This window comes from Vombatus ursinus, unplaced genomic scaffold (genome assembly GCF_900497805.2).
Source record: "Vombatus ursinus unplaced genomic scaffold, bare-nosed wombat genome assembly UNPS02009770.1, whole genome shotgun sequence".
Taxonomy (NCBI): domain Eukaryota; kingdom Metazoa; phylum Chordata; class Mammalia; order Diprotodontia; family Vombatidae; genus Vombatus; species Vombatus ursinus.
This window is the reverse complement of record NW_020949548.1, coordinates 13,722,741-13,739,722: the sequence shown is the minus strand read 5'-3', so window position 1 is coordinate 13,739,722 and position 16,982 is coordinate 13,722,741. Positions and strand designations below refer to the sequence as shown.

At 42.2% G+C, this 16,982-nt stretch overlaps 1 protein-coding gene across 4 annotated transcripts in view; it reads left to right on the top strand.

Moving 5' to 3' along the window:
* The window catches only part of ZNF143 (zinc finger protein 143), a 49,590-nt gene extending 48,276 nt beyond the window's left edge, over positions 1-1,314 (top strand). For all 4 annotated transcript variants that reach the window (XM_027852574.1, XM_027852573.1, XM_027852571.1 and 1 more), the window contains exon 16: positions 305-1,314. In XM_027852574.1, coding sequence (XP_027708375.1) covers positions 305-388 — 84 coding nt within the window. In that variant the 3' untranslated portion in view covers positions 389-1,314. The remainder of the gene's footprint in view (positions 1-304) is intronic.
* Positions 1,315-16,982: the final 15,668 nt, after the last annotated feature.

Here is a 16,982-nt window from a genome sequence, read left to right as displayed (position 1 = left end):
AATATTCTTAATTATTTAGGATTTTATTTTTCTCCCAATTACATGTAAAAACAGTTTTAAACATTTAAAAATTTTGAGCGAAACTCAAATTTTTAAAAAATGAATGATAAAATAGTGTATATATTTTAAAAAATTAAATAAAAAGTATATACAAAGGAGTGTAAGAGGGAGAGCATATTAGATTCCACCAAGCCAAGTTTTCCAAGTGAGTGGGAAAGATTTGGCTCCTGGCCTATGATGTTTATTTTATTGAAAACTTTTGTTGAGTGAAAACTCTTTTATCTTTCTCACATTCATGTTGCAGCTTGGAGAACAGCAGTCTTTGGAAGAAGCCATCAGAATAGCCTCCAGAATCCAGCAAGGAGAGACGCCAGGCTTGGACGATTAACCCGGACCTTGGAACCATCCGGCGGAGAATCTTTTCTTTTCAGACAACAGAGACCCCTGCAGCCAGAGTCCAAGAACACTTGGAACTTTCCCATTCCCTGATCCTCTGCACACATTTTTATGCACAAATGGACACCGTCTCACTGGTTGGACTGGGTGACCTCCAGGGTCCCTTCCAACTCTGCAGATCAGCAGCTCTCAATTTCCAACCTGACCCCTTGTGTATGCAGAAATATGAAATTAGGACTAGATGGTAGGTGTTCCTGTTGTTAGCCTCTATCAGCTCTCAGACTACTGAAGTCTACCTGCATGGCCGGTGCAGCTGTAGAATTCTGCCCCAGGATGAATTTTAACTTTAAATACATGATCAAAGCTGTTCAGACACTTTCAGATGTCTGAAAGGTCCTTACAATCATAATTCCAGAAGCCATTTCAAATGACAAAAGGATGCAAAACCTTTAAATATGTTCTTCAATTAGTAGGGACCCTGCGATGTTGGTCCTACGTTTCTCCATTTTGATTTCTGTCCCAGGTAACTGGTTGTCTTTCCCTGTCCCTGTCAAGTACAGCCTATTCAGCTAATTCCATTAGCTTTAATTAGATTATGTAAACATTGAAAAGCTTTGGTTGTTCAGAATTAAAAGGTTAAACCCAATACTTTGGTTTCCTTAAAGGTTTTACCTTACGAGTTTTGTTTTTGGTTTGGTTTTGTTTTTAATAATTCCAATTATGATCTAGGAAAATGTGACCACAGTGTCCAGGGAAGAAGGCAGGGCCATGATCTGAAGTGAATTGACTCTGGGATGAGTTCAGTGTAACCTATTTATTTTTGTTTAACATGTGTTATATCCTTGTTCCAAAGTTTATTTAACCTGTAGCTCATTTTTAATTGAATCTAGTAGTTCAATAAATGATAATTTACTTTTATTAAATTGGGTGAATAAATTGCTGAGGAAAAACAGACCAGAAACCTAATGGAGACAACCACTTTGGAGGCCTCTTGTGACAGAATGAAACTCAGCCTTGAGAAGATTTTTTTTTTTTTTACAGATCAATGGTTCAGATTCTGCTTTAGTAGAAATTCAGGCCCAAAGAGCATTGCCTCCTCACCCCCTATTTCCAGCATTATATTGTTCTTTGTACAGTTGAGAAGCCAGTTGTGGGAATGTTTCATTTCAATTTGTATAGTTAAAAAGAAAACTTTCCTGGTTTGTTTTTATTATTATTGAATATAAATGCTGTTTCTTACCTGTTTTTCTTTGAAGTCTCTACCAAAAGGAAACATTTAAAATAAAATAGCATTTTAGGCGGAATTCCTACCAAAACCGGGACCACTATTGCTCAAGTCCTTGCTCTAACGGGAAATCCTAGGATTCACAAACCCGTTCCTCTTCCTATACTGGACACTGGGGCTGAAGGGTGGACTCTTCAGGGAGAAAAGAAGGGTGCTGAGACACAGGAGACCCCCACCCATCTTCCTTTGTGGAAGCTTGTGGCTGCACCAGCTCAGGCCCCTGGCCCTGCCCAGGGTCACTCCAAATGGCGTATGGCAGGTCTTGCCCTTAGATCGTGGGGAGGGGGAGAGAGGCCACAGGCACTGTGCCGAAGGAAGCTGTCATGGATCACTTGGAATTCACTCTTCTCCAGCCCCAAGGTCGCCTCCTCTTAATGTGTCACCAGATCCCACAGTTGACAAGCCTTCTCTTGGGTAGCTGCCTCTTGACAAATTTTTCACGGCCAGTATTTCTGGATGCTTTCCTATACGGGTCTGGTGAGCCCCAGGAAGGAGATCTTTGTCAGCATTCTAGAAGGAAACCATTTGCACTGATTTTTAGGGGTTGTTTAAAACAGAAATGAACAGAGAGGAGGGGGCTTGCAAGTTCTAACTGCTTGGAGTAGTGAGTCCCCTGTAATGTATTTGGGCACCAAAAGGTTGTTTTCTTTCCTTTTGCCATTGGGCTTATGACTTGCCCCTAGGGAAGGAGAAATATGACTTGCTAATACTGATCTGACATTCCTGGGAGCTGTTAAAGCCAGAAGTTCCCGATTCCTTTTCAGGAGGAAGGTGGAACTTGGCTGAGCTGGAGGGAGATCTAATATGATGGATTTTGTAAGGCCAGACTGAAAACTCAGCCACTAGTTTTTGGTAGAGAAACCCTTTCAATCCAAGAAAATTAGTTCTACTTGCCCCCTACCCTTTTATACCTCTGTTATCTCCTTCCATCCCCTTTTGTCTTTCTCCTCTACCTTTCCATCCCTTCCCCTACACATTACTGCCCCAGACCCCTCAGAGAACAGCTAAGAGATGTCCCTGGACCCAGGAACTCTATGAACACAATTACAAAACACTTTTCACACAAATAAAGTCAGATCTAAATAATTGGAAAAACATCAGTTGCTCATGGGTAGGCTGAGCTAATATAATAAAAATGACAATTCTGACTAAGCTAATTTACTTATTCAGTATCATACCAATCAAACTACCAAAAATTATTTTATAGAGTTAGAAAATATAAAACAAGATTCATTTGGAAGAACAACAGGTCCAGAATATCAAGGGAACTAATGAAAAGAAATGCAGGGGAAGGTGGCCTAGCCATTCCAGATCTTAAATGGTATTATAAAGCAGCAATCATCAAAACTGCTTGGTACTGGCTGAAAAAATAGAGTGGTGGATCAGTGGAATAGGTTAAATGTGCAAGACACAGTAGTCAATGACTATAGTAATCTATTATTTGATATACCCAAAGACCCCAGCTTCTGGGATAAGAGCCCACTCTTTGAAAAAAAAAAACTGCTGGGAAAACTGGAAAAGAATATGGCAGAAACTAGGCATAGACCAAAATCTCACACCATATACCAAAATAAAGTCAAAATGGGTTCATGATTTAGATACAAAGGCTGATACTGTAAGCAAAGTGGGAGAGCAAGGAATAGTTTACCTATCAGATTTATGGAGAACAGAAGAATTCATGACCAGACAGGAGATAGAGAACATTACAAAATGCTAAATGGATAATTTCAATTACATTAAATTGAAAAGTTTTTGCACAAACAAAGCCAATGCAACTAAGATTAGAAGGAAGGTAGAAAATTGGGAAAGAATTTTTACAACCAGTCTCTCTGATAAGGGCCTCATTTCTAAAATATATAGAGAATTAAGTCAAATTTATAAGAATACAACTCATTCCCCAATTGATAAATGGTCAAAGGATATGAACAGGTAGTTATCAGATGAAGAAATTAACACCATCTATAGTCATAAAAAAATGCTCTAAATCACTATTGATTAGAGAAATGCAAATCAAAACAACTCTGAGGTACCACATCACACCTATCAGATTGGTCAACATGACAAAACAGGAAAATGATAAATGTTGGAGAAGATGTGGGAAAATTGGAACACTAATGCATTGTTGGTGGAATTGTGAAATGATCTAAACATTTTGGAGAGCAATTTGGAACTATGCCCAAAGGGCTATAAAAAATGTGCATACCCTTTGACCCAGAAATAGCACTTCTAGGGCTATATCCCAAAGACACCATGCAAATGGGAAAAGGACCCACATGTACAAAAATATTCATAGCAGCTCTTTTTGTGGTGGCAAAGAATTGGAAATTGAGGGGATGCCCATCAATTGGGGAATGGCTGAGCAAGTTGTGGTATATGAATGTAATGGAATACTATTGTGCAATAAGAAATGATGAACAGGCTGACTTCAGAAAAACCTGGAAAGACTTGTATGGTCTGATGCTGAGTGAAGTGAGCAGAACCAGGAGAACGTTGTACACAATAACAGCCACGTTGTGCAATGACTAGTAGACTTAACCCTTCCCAGCAATACAAGGATTTAAGACATCTCCAAAGGCCTCGTGATGGAAAATGCTATCCAAATCCAAAGAAAGAACTATGCAATCTGAATACAGATCGAAGCATACTGTTTGCTATTTTTTTTTTCTGTTGTGTTTTGTTTCCTCTTTCTGGTGGTTGCTCCTATTGGTTCTGATTCTTCCTTACAACATCACCAATGTGAAAATATGTTTAATAGGAATGTATATGTATAGCCCGTATCAGATTGTGCGCCGTCTTGGGGAGGGTGGTGGGGAGGAAGAGGGAGAAAAATGTTAAACTCAAAAGCTTTTGGAAGTGATTGTTGATAAATCAAAATAAATTAATAAAAAAAAAAAGAGATGTCCCTGGTTTCCCCCGTGGGAGGTGTTAAGTCTGCCCTGCACTGCCCAGAATACTGACAGTCCAAAGGTCCGGTAACCCAGCTTGAACCTGTCCTACTGTATACAAAGCAGGTGTCTGACAACTGATGAGAATAACTCTTGTCAACAAGCTCGGTTGGAGAAAGGATCCAGGAGTCCTAGGCTTCAGAGTTTCTGCTACGATGCCACTGGGTGGCCTTGGACACTGGGACACTTCCTGCGCCTCACAAAAGCATCGATTTAGAGCCAGCAGCAACTTTAGAAATCACCTCATCCAACCACTTCATTTTCTGTAACTGAGGGGAAGGGACTTACCCAAAGCCATACAGTTATTAGCAAGTGGAAGAACTGGGATTTGAACCCAGAACCCCAGACTCAGGCCCCAATCCAGCTTTTTTCCCCCAAATCCACTTCCAATTTCATTGGCCTTAAAATGAAGGAATAGATGCTCCCATCAAACTTCAATATTGCATGGCTCATCGAGGTCAGCTGTGGGCCTAAAAAGTTAGTACATTGAAGGTATTGTGGATACTGTGGTAAGCTAATGGATTGGAGGTTCCACCATCTTGTTTGTGTCCCTTCCCCTCTCTGGGGTTCAGTTTCCCCATTTGTAAAATGAACCAGATAACCTCTGAGGTCCCTTCCATCTCTAAAACTCCAATTAGGTGTGGCTAATGAGTCCTAAGACTCATTTACCTCCTAGGTCACAAGGGAAAGGATAGATTTCCTCAAAGCAGCAGCTGACCTTTTCCCTTAGTAATCCCTTGAGAATTCACCTAGATGTCAGTTCGGGGCTCGAGGCTCGGGGGCAGGCAGTCTCATTTGGTCACTTGTGTTCTCCTCCTTTGGTCCTGGGCCTTTTTTTGGAAGCATCATGTTTCTATCTGCAATTGAACTCAACTGGACTGTGGGTAGGGAGAGAGATGGCGTCCCAGAATGTCAGAGACAAATGAGTGGATCATCTAGCATTTATTAAGTGCCTGCTGTGTTCCTGGCACCATGCTAAGTGCTGGGGATTCAAAGAAAGGCAAAAGACAATCCCTGCCCTCCAGGAGCTTAGCCTCCTTTGGCCAGTCCCAAAGGGAGTGTCGGCAGCTCTCATCACTATTCGCAGGACCATAGATTTAAAACTGGCCGGAACCTTAGAGGCCATGTGGTAGAATGAGGTTTCCTCAAGGACAAATAGCAGCATATCATCTGTATCCCCACCATCTACCACAGGGGCTGGCACAGGGGGCAGCTAGGTGGCAAAGGGAATAGAGCACTACATCTGGAGTCAGGAGGTCCTGAATTCAAATGTGACCCTTACATACTTACTAGCTGTGTGACCCTGGGCAAGTCACTTAACCCTTGTTTGTCTCAGTTTCCTCCTCTATAAAATGGGAGGGGGGTAATAATAGCACCTACCTCTGAGGGTTGTTGTGAGGATCAAATGAGATAATAATTGTAAAGCATTTAACACGGTTGCCCTGTACATAGGAAGCACTATATAAATATTAGCTATTATTATTAATAAATGCTTAGTAAGTGAATGAATATACCCCAACCCTCTCATTTTACAGATGAGGAAACTGAAGCCCAGAGAGCTTGAGGGACTTGCCCAATTCAATTGCAGAAGAGGAAGCAACAGTAGATACTACCCTGGACGCTCTGTAGGGGATTGGCACCTGGGATAAGACTTTGAGTTTCGTGCCTTTCTATCTTTCTGCAGGGGAACTATTCCTAGCTTGCTTTGCCAGCCACACTTCTCCAGGGCATCTCCCAGGGCTTACAGTGCTTTTTTTTTTCCTCCCTAAAATAGGGGTTAGACTGGAAATAAAATAGCTCCTCTTCTCTAGAAGACAGAAGCATCATCTAATTTTGCTGGGGAGGAAAAGCTGAGTTTAGAAGCAGAAGGTCACTCCAATCTGTTAGGAGATGTTACCTGAGGACCAGTCTTGGCTATGAAACTGATTCCTCTTTGTATTCTTGATTTAGGAGAAAATGTGAGCTCTTCCTTTGGAGTCAGGAATCAATCACAGAGTCTTAGATGTGGACCTCAGAAAGCCATCTAGTCTGACCCTCTCATTTGTTTTTTTTTTAGATGAGGAAACAGGTCCAGGGAGTTTAAATGCCTCAAGAGATAGGATTTGATCAAGTCAGGTCCCCTGACTTGAGAGCTCTTCCCCATTTCATTGTATTACTTCTCTTTTTTTTCTTTTTAGGTAATTGGGTTAAGTGACTTGCCCAGGGTTACACAGTTAGTGTCAAGTGTTTGGTCTGAGGCTGGATTTGAACTCAGATCCTCCTGACTTCAGGGCCGGTGCTCTATCCACTGTGCCACCTAGCTGCCTCCCATCATGCTACTTGTGCTCCCAATCAATCAGGCAAACAATCTAAAGAGCATTTATTAAGTAATTACTATGAGTTAGGCAGGCAGCGGAGCTAAAAAGACATAAATGAAGCTGCTTACCGTCTCAAATTCCCCCTCAAGTGCATGGTAGCCAGACCCTCACTAGCCGTGTGACCCTATGCAAGTCACAGCCTTCCTGCCCCTCACTTACCTCATTTGTTAAATTAGGACATTGCACTTGATTGCCTCTGAGGTCCCTTCCAGCTCTCAATAAAGGATCCTAATTAGATCCTATAGGATCCTAAGGTTCTGACCTTAAATAGGTCACTTAACCACCGTGGGGCCCAGTCTTTTCATCTGTGAAACGAGGGCACTGAATTTTTTCCTCTTCCTTTCTGCCCTAAATCCTGAGGACTCTAGATATGTGACAACTCATCTAATTTCTTTGTACCTGTTTCCTCATTTTTCCCACATGGGGGGAAGGAAATAAGCATTTATGTAGCACCTACTATGTGCCAGGCACTGCACAAATAAGTGCTTTACAAATATTATCCCATTTGATCCTCACAGCAACCCTGAGAGGTAGGGCTATTATTACCCTCATTTTACAGTTGAGGAAACTGAGGAAAACAGAGGTTAAGTGACTTGTCCAGGGTCACACAGCTAGTAAGTGTGTGACACTGGATTTGAACTCAGGTCTGTGAAAAATGTCCAGTTACACAGTTGTAAACCTTTATGTCAGCTGAGTGCTCTCTATGAGACTTTATCTCCATTTAGTCCCCAACACAACCCTGTGAGGTGGGTTATTATTCCTATTTTGTGGATGAAGAAATAGATCAGAGAGTCAAAGCAACTTATTCAGGAATGCACAGCTCAGAAGCAGCTGCAAGTTTCATCATTAATTTTTATTTTATTTTATTTTTATTTTTTCTTTTTAGGCAATTGGGGTTAAGTGACTTGCCCAGGGTCACACAGCTAGTGTCAAGTGTTTGGTCTAGGCCGGATTTGAACTCAGGTTCTTCTGACTTCAGGGCAGGCGCTCTATCCACTGCGCCACCTCGCTGCCCCCCATCATCAGTTTTAAAGGGCATGTTTACCCCAAGTCCCACTCCGCCCCAACCATCTGGTGGTCATAGCTTCTTAGATTTAGAGGTGGAAGGGACCTTGCAGGCCACCGAGTTCACCTCTTCATTGCAGAGCCTCCTACCACATCCCTCCTTGGAATCAAGAAGACCTGATTTCAAACCCTACCTCAGACATTTAGCTGCAAGATGAGGATAACTGAGGTGTAAAATGAGGTTCGGAGGACCACCTGAGATAAAATCCATCAAAGTAATTTGTAAATGCCAAAGCATTATGTAAATGTTGGCTATGACTGTGATTTTACAGATGAGGAAACTGAGGCCCAGAGGCGGGAATGGACTTGCCCAAAATCACACGTAGTAGTAAGTGGCAGAGTCAGATTTGGAAAGAAGGGGCTCTGCTTCCAAATTCTTCACTCTTTCCCCTCCCTACTCTGTTTCCCACCCGTTCTGAGGTAGACACATCCCTAGATAGGAAGCGCAAGGGTTCCTTGGTCGGGCAGGTCCATCCCTGGGAGAGGGTCCCTCTCAGGACTCCAGGACCGGCCAACATTCTCCCACAAGAGCTCTGAGATGGGTGCCTTCTCCCCGATACAGGGCGTCCCAAAAGTCTTAGAGCAGTTGGGCTTTTGGGAAACTCTATAATCCTACAGGGTGACATCTCCAGTCCCCATGCCTTCACATCGGCTATCACCCGTGCCTAGAATGTTACACCTCCTCAATCTTGCCTCTTCTAATCCTTCAAGACTGAGTTCAAATCCTATCTTTTTCAAGAGACCTTTCCCTCCCTTCCACCCTTCTCCCCCTTTACGATCACCTTCCATCTCCTCTGTATATACCTTTCATGTGCCTATTTAGATACATATGGCTCCTTGCATTAGAATATAAGCTCCCTGAGGGCAGGGACTGTTTTTGTTTTTTCTTTATCTCCCTGCTGCCTGGCACATCATGAGTGATTAATAAACAGCATGCTGTTTGATTGATTGATTGAGCATTGTGTCAGGTGCTGTGTTTGAGACCAGGATTTTCTCCCTGGTAAAGCTGAATGCAGGCGAGCAAGACTGAAGTCTCTTGCAAAGCCGGGAAAAACATTTTGGGAATTCACATGCTAATCAGGCAATGTGGCCTGTTCCATCTGCAAATCAAAAACCCAGCAGGGTATCGAAACACTGGAAATTTTCCTTCAGAGGAGCTCAGGCTTCACGTCGTAGATTCAGATCTGGAAGGAGCGTCATAGAAATCATTTGCTCCAACCCCCTTATATTACAGAGAAAGAAACTGAGCCCCAGAGAAGGGCAGTGATTTGCCTAAGGTCACACAGGTAGGAAGAAGCAGAATCCAGATGTGAATCCTGACCCTTTGACTTCGACCTTAGGGCTTTAATACTTTTTTGTGTTTTTAAAGGGAGCCTTTGGAGGTTGACATTATTGACATTCTTTTTGCCAGAGGAGGGAGGCATGTGTCACCACTGGACCTCGATATTCTGATTAGCATCAGCATTGATCAACATTCTGAAATTTGAGACATTTTATGTGGATCTTCTACAATGTTCAGGAGCCTCTCAGAAGCAGGGAGTCCTATTTAAAAGCCTATGTCCGTAGAACTCTCATCCTTGTACTATGAGTCAAATTATTTTTTCCCATAGGCACAAATATTATAATAGAGAGTTGGACTTCTCTTTTTAATTTTATTTTTTCATTTGGAACTCAAATCTCCCCCAAAAAGAGCATTTCTACAAACTTTTGTCGTTGCTCAGTCGTGTCAGACTCTTCATGACCCCATTTGGGGTTTTCTTGGCAAAGATACTGGAGAGGTTTGCCATTACCTTCTCCAGCTCATTTTACAGATGAGGAAAGTGAGGCAAACAGGGTGAAGTGACTTATCCAGGGTCACACAGCTACTAGGTGTCTGAAGCCAGATTTGGACTCAGGAACATGAGTCTTCCTGACCCCAGACCCAGCACTCTATCCGCTGTGTCACCTAGTTGCCCTATCTACCACACACAGAGAACATAAAAAGGGGATTCTATATGGAACCATGAACCTCCATTTCACATGGCTTGCCTTTTTTTTTTAAATACAGATTGCTGTATAATAAATTCTAAATGTCACTTTCAAAACTTTTCTGCTTGTCTGCGTTTCCTTCCAGACTTCTTGTTCTGTTACGTGCATTTAAAAAAATGTTTCAATGGTCCTCTTTATTTTCAGCATCACCATTAACTAACTCCTGCTCTCCTCTGACTTCTCACCCCTCCCATAACCCATTAACCATTAGAAAGAAAGGAAAAAGAAAAACATAACAAATTTGCAGTCGGACAAAACGAGTTGGCATAGTGGTCATGTTCAAAAATACATATATCTCCTGCATCTTGTGTCCACTATCTCTCTGCCAGGAGGTGGTTCATATGCTTTATTAGAGGTCCTCTGGTTTGTTGTTAATGGGCTTTTCTTTCTTTCTTTTTTTTTCTCTCTACTTAATAGTATTTTATTTTTTTCCAATTGCATGTAAAGATAGTTTTCAACATTCACTTTTTTTTTTTTGGTGAGGCAATGGGGGGGTAAGTGACTTGCCCAGGGTCACACAGCTAGTGTCAAGTGTCTGAATTTGAACTCAGGTCCTCCTGACTCCAGGGCCAGTGCTCTATCCACTGTGCCACCTAGCTGCCCCCAGAACATTCACGTTTATAAGATTTTGAATTCCAAATTTTTTTTCTCCTTCCCTCCCCTCCATCTTCCCCAAGATGTCATGCAATCTGATATAGGTTATACATGTACAACCACATTAATCATATTTCCACATTAGTCATGTTGTGAAAGAAGAATCAGAACAAAAGGGAAAAACCATGAAAAAAAAAAAGAGAAAATAGTATGCATCCATCTGCATTCAGACTCCTTAGTTCTTTCTCTAGATGAGTGTAGCATTTTCCATCATGAGTCTTTTGGAGATGTCTTAGGTCCTTGTATTGCTGGGAAGGGTTAAGTTTATCAATATTAGTCACTGCACAACATGGCTGTCACTGTGTACGACGTTCTCCTGGTTCTGCTCATTTCACTCAGCATCAATCTACACAAGTCTTTGCAGGTTTTTCTGAAGTCAACCTGCTCATCATTTCTTACGGTACAATAGTATTCCATCACATTCATATACCACAACTTGTTCAGCCATTCCCCAATTGATGGGCATCCCCTCAATTTCCAATTCTTTGCCACCACAGAAAGAGCTGCTATGAATATTTTTGTGTATGTGGGTCCTTTTCTCATTTTTATGATCTCTTTGGGATAGAGCCCTAGAAGTGCTATTTCTGGGTCAAAAATAATTTTATAGCCCTTTGGGCATAGTTCCAAATTGCTCTCCAGAATGGTTGGATCAGTTCACAACTCCACCAACAATGCATCAGTATTCCAATTTTCTCCCATCCTCTCCAACACTTGCCATTTTCCTGTTTCGTCATGTTGGCCAGTCTGATGGGTGTGAGGTGGGACTTCAGAGTCACTTTGATTTGCATTTCTCTGATCAACAGTGATTTAGAGCACTTTTTCATATGACTCTAGATGACTTTAGTTCCTCCATCTCAAAGCTGTCTACCCCATCCTTAAGAATCCTTCCCTGGACCTTGCATCCCCTAAAGCTATCATTCTCTCTTCCTTGTTCCTTGAACTCTGGAATGCTTCCCTTCAGTTCCTCCTCTTCGCTCACAAGACCGCCACCCCTAGTGCAGATTCTTCTCATCTCCTGCCTACACTACTGCCATAGCTCTTTGCTGGTCTCCCTGACCCTAATATGTCCCTTCTTTAGGGCTTCTTTCAAAAATAATCTTCCTAGGGCACAGGTCCAACCCTTGCTCCGAACATTTAAATGCTCCATGTTGCCTAAATAATAAATGCATTATTTTCTTTTTTTGGCTAGGCAATGGGGTTAAGTGACTTGCCCAGGGTCACACAGCTAGTAAGTGTTATGTGTCTGAGGCCACATCTGAACGCAGGTCCTCCTGAATTCAGGGCTGGTGCTCTATCCACTTCACCACCTAACTGCCCCTAAACCATCATTTTCAAAGCCAGTAACCAAAAGCCAAAGCTTAACACACAGGCTTCAGTAAACAGGAATTAGTTAAAGAATGCTTAGTTCAGTGCATCTAGGACCCATGATCCACATGTTCTGCCCATTGCCTCCACTGATCAGTTTTTGTATGCCTTCAATCAATAATCAATCAGTCAATCAATAAACATTTGTTAAGTGCCTATTATGTGTGTGCCTATACTGTCTTGCTGGGCCCTGAGAATATAAGGACCAAAAAAAACACCCACAAATGGTCCCTGCCCTCAAGGAACTTCTATTCTATTGGGGGAGATAACACATTTATGTATGTGTGTATGTATATATGTATACATATATGTATATACATATATGTGTATACATGTACATATAAACACATATGCACACATTTATATAAAATTCTACATAGAATAAATACAAAGGTAGTCAGGGAGGAAAGTGGGGATGGGGGGATAAGGAAAGGCTTCATGTAAAAGGTGGGACACCAGCTGACTTCTTTGAGCTGGAGAGGAGGAGGAGTGCATCCAGGTAGACAGGAGAAAGAATGCCAAAGATAGGAACAGTGAGAAGGCCACTCTAAACTTGGCAAAGGTGAGCCTCGAATGACATACATAGCATTCCAAAAGTCTTAGTACAGCCTTAAGCTATTAAAATTTTAGTAGCTTAAAAACTGCACAAGGACTTTTGGGATTCCATGTGCATTAAAATAAACCTAAATGAAAACCGAGGTTTTTAGATTGAAACACTCACAGGGAGAATTTGCTTCTGTAAGGAGTGCATTGCTCTGGACTTTGGGAACTCTTTACCAACAAAAAAATATTTCTAAGATTCTGTTCAGATTCTAAATTGAGTTTTCATTTCACACCTGTTATATTTGACTTCTGTTTGCATTATCTCCAGACTTAACCTTTAGTCATTGTAGCAAATCAAAACCCAAAGTTCACCATCTTGCTTTCCTTTCAAGAGACACTTTAGTAATATAAATTGCCACCCCTCACTGGCTATGAGGCCTTGTACTTTTAGGTGTCCGTTGTGCTGATCCCCAGTTATCGCACAATTTCAAAGTTTGAGCAAGGTCCAACTCTGAGCTTGGACAAATACTGTGACTTGACTAGTTTCTATTTATCTTCCATCATCCTGAAAATTCCCAGGTTGAAAATAAGTGAGGAGTGACCTCTGTTTACTGTGTAGGTGATAAAATATATCATAATTAAGAGTTTTTGGAGGAAGGGGTGTGGGATTAGCTATGGAAGCTAAAGATTGTATAACATTTTGAATGGTGTCCAACTAGGCAGCTGGATAAACTAAGTTTTACAATGAGACACAATTTGCTATCAAGTTTCTTGCAGCTGTCCCTCTGAGGCTGTAATCCTCCGAGATCAAAGTGGGCAGATAAGGACTAGAGCTTGGGCAGTATTAGGCAAAAGAGACATGTTGGGTAGAATTGTGCAAAAGAAAAAAAAAATCAGAACTGCGTGCTGTTTAAAGTCTATGTTGAAGAAGGATGGGATATTTTCCACCATTTTGCAGGGCTGCACTGAAGTTTGAATTGGAGGTGGCCAAAGGCTAGAAGCTGATGAGAGATTGCATAGGTTAGCTCAGAGTCAAATCAATCAATCAATCAATCAACAAGCATTTATTAAACACTTACTACATGCCAGACATATTAGCACATGGCACTGTGAGGGAAAGACAAAAAAAACCAAACAAATGAAAAAACAGTCTCTGTACTAAGGAATTTTCTATTGGAATGTTGGGAAATGAAAGTGATAGGGATGAGGACAATTTTTGAGAACTCCCATATGAGGAAGCTCCCTCTATCAAAGCAACCTCTTTACAACTTAGAGTCTTGAAGTAAGTAATAGAAAAAAAAAGATATCAATTTTTTTTCAAAGTTAATCTTTTTTTTTCAATTAACCTTCATTGACTTTTAATTGGCAGAGCCAGGATGATGACTCCCAGTGATTACTATTTCTCTCTCTCTCTCTTTTTTCTTTTTGGGTGAGGCAATGGGGGTTAAGTGACTTGCCCAGGGTCACACAGCTAGTAAGTGTCAAGTATCTGAGGTAAGATTTGAACTCAGGTCCTTCTGACTGCAAGGCTGGAGCTCTATCCACTGTACCACCTAGCTGCCCCGGGAATACTATTTCTTTTACGTTTTTCTGTCTTCTAAATTGTTGTTTTAAGAGTCAAAGGATGGTAGAGCTCGGGGATCTAAGCTGATCAAGTACAGATAGATAAGGGTATCCTTTGTGTGTATGTGTATGTGTGTGTGTGTGTGTGTGTGTGTGAGAGAGAGAGAGAGAGAATCAGCTTAATAGAGGCTGTCTTCTTATCTCCTCAGAGTGGTGTGGAGATGGAAGGCCCCCAACATCAACCCTGAAGAATACTGAGTTTGATTGTTTTAATTGATAGTGCTGGGCACACAAGACAGTTCAGAGCAAAGGCCTGGAGATGGTCAATGGAACACCAAGTTTAGGGAACCATGTACAGTATAGCTGAACCATAGGGTAAATGAAGGGGAGAAATATGAAAATGTTAGAAAGGTAGTTTTGAGAGGCTGTTTAGATCCTAAGCTAAGTTTGTATTTTATTCTAGAGGCCAAAGGGAGGTAGCTCCTCCCTGGGTTTCCATGACACTGCTGTTTCCTAGTTCTCCTCCAGACTCGTCTGCCTGTTCTTCCTCAGTCTCCTTTGCTGGTTCTCTCATCCTCTTAATTATAGGTGTTCCTTGAAGGTCTTTCCTGAGCCCTTTTCTTTTCCCTCTCTATGCATTCTCTTTTGGTGACCTCATCAGCTCACATGGGTTTAATTATAATCTCCATGAAGATGACTCAGAGATCTATATATGCATCTGCAGCCTCTCTATGAATTTCAATCCTACATCAAACCAACTGCCTATTGGACTGAATATCCCAGACACATCTTAATCTCAACATATCTATAACAAAACTTTTGGGGCAGAGTAGCAAATTACTTTCCAGGATGGCTGAAACAGCTCACTGCTCCACCAACAGGACATTAACATACCAGTTTTTCCAAAGCCCATCCCTCCAACATTTGTCATTTTTCTTTTTTGATCTCTGCCAATCTGAGGGGTGTGAGTTGGAACCTCAGAGTTGTCTAGGTTTCCCTTGGCCCAGAGGAGAAGGCATTGTTTCTGGGAAGAAGCAGTTTTGGGGTGGGAGGGAGAAAGGCAGGAAGAGAAGGAAGGGCTTGAAGAGCTGGGCCTTAGTGACTGCTGGCAGGTGGGAGTGGGCAGAAATAAGCTGCTCAGTTGGAAGGGATCAGAGACTCAATAACCGCAAAAGTCGCTGTCACAGAATCTAACCCCTCCACTCATGACTCAGGGCCGCAGGAGTCACAAAGCCTTAGATCTGGAAGGTATCTCAGAAGGCAGAAGGCTTACGCTGGAAGGACTCGTGGAAAAGCGGAACATGGAAAAACAGAGATGGAGGCCGGATGGAAGAAGAGGAAGAACACGGAATTGGGAATCAGAAGATCTAGGTTTGAGACCTGTGTGATCCTGGTCAAGTCACCTAATTTCTCTGGGGTTCTGCAAAATGAAGATGTTGCACTGATCATTGGAAGTCCTCTTCTAACTCTGCATCCTAGGAGCCCCAGAGAAGGGACCTGAGAATACAGACTATTAGAAATCAAAGGGACCACGTAGTCTAACTCCATAATTTTACAGAGAAGGAAACTGAGGTCCAGAAAGAAGAGAACGTGGCTAAATCCACAGAACAAGATCTGGGCCCCAGACTCAGATCTCCTTACTCCGAGTTCAAGGCTGTAACCCCAGTCATCAAACATCTTGAGGGGTTCTGGTGTCAGAGCATCTGGGTTCCAATCCTGCCTCTGCTACGAACTACTTTTGTGACCATGACTAGCCACTTAGCTTCCCTGGGCCTCAGTTTCCCCATCTGAAAAGGAAGTGGTTGGGTGAATTAGGATCATAGAGTTGGAAGGGTCCTTGTTCACTTGTTTCAGTCGTGGCCAACTCTTTATGACCCCATTTGGGGTTTTCTTGGCAAAGATACTGGAGTGGTTTGTCATTTTCTTCTCCAGCTCACTTACAGATGAGGAAACTGAGGCAAACAGGGTGAAGTGACTTGCCTGGGGTCACGCAGTTACTGAGTGCCTAAGGCTGACCTCAGGTGAATTCAGGTTTTCCTAACTCCAAGCTCGGCTGCATCCACTGTGCCCCGTTGGTTGCCCTAATTCCCTCATTCTACAGATGGGAAAACAGGTAAAATGACTTGACCAGGGCCACACAGCTAATACATAGGAGATAGGGTTTGAATTTAGGTCTTCCTGACTCTACTGCAGTCCTTTAATCTTAAAGGCAAGGACTGTCTTTAGCCTCTTTTTACACCCCCAGTACTTAATGCCTGGCCCATAGTAGGTGCTCAATAAACTTATTAATTGACTACACCACTCCACTCCCTGCCAGCTTTATATTTATGATCCTATCCAGAGTCAGCAATCTTCTGTCCCTCACCCTTGCTAGCTTCACTCTTCTTTTCTTCCTCCCTCCTCCACCCACCAAACTGTCTGCCACCTCATTCCCAAACAACACTTGCTTCCTGTGAAGGTTTTCTTTTATAGGCCAAACAAAAGAAAGATGTCCCTTTAGTAATGTGCTCCTCACAAGTAAAAGATGACCTGTCCCTTTGCTCCCTGAGAGAGTGGGGAGAGGAGTGGCAAGAGACATGACAGAAACACAGAGAGAAAGAGACAGAGGGGGAGAGGAGAGACAGATAAAAGGAAAGGGTGTGTATATATGAAAGACAGAAAGAGATAAGGAGGGAGAGAAAGAGAAAAGAGAGAGAGAGAAAGAGAGAGAAGAGAAGAGAAGAGAGAGGAGAGGAGAGGAGAGAGAATTTGTAGCAGCCAACTTGACAGACAGAGACAGGG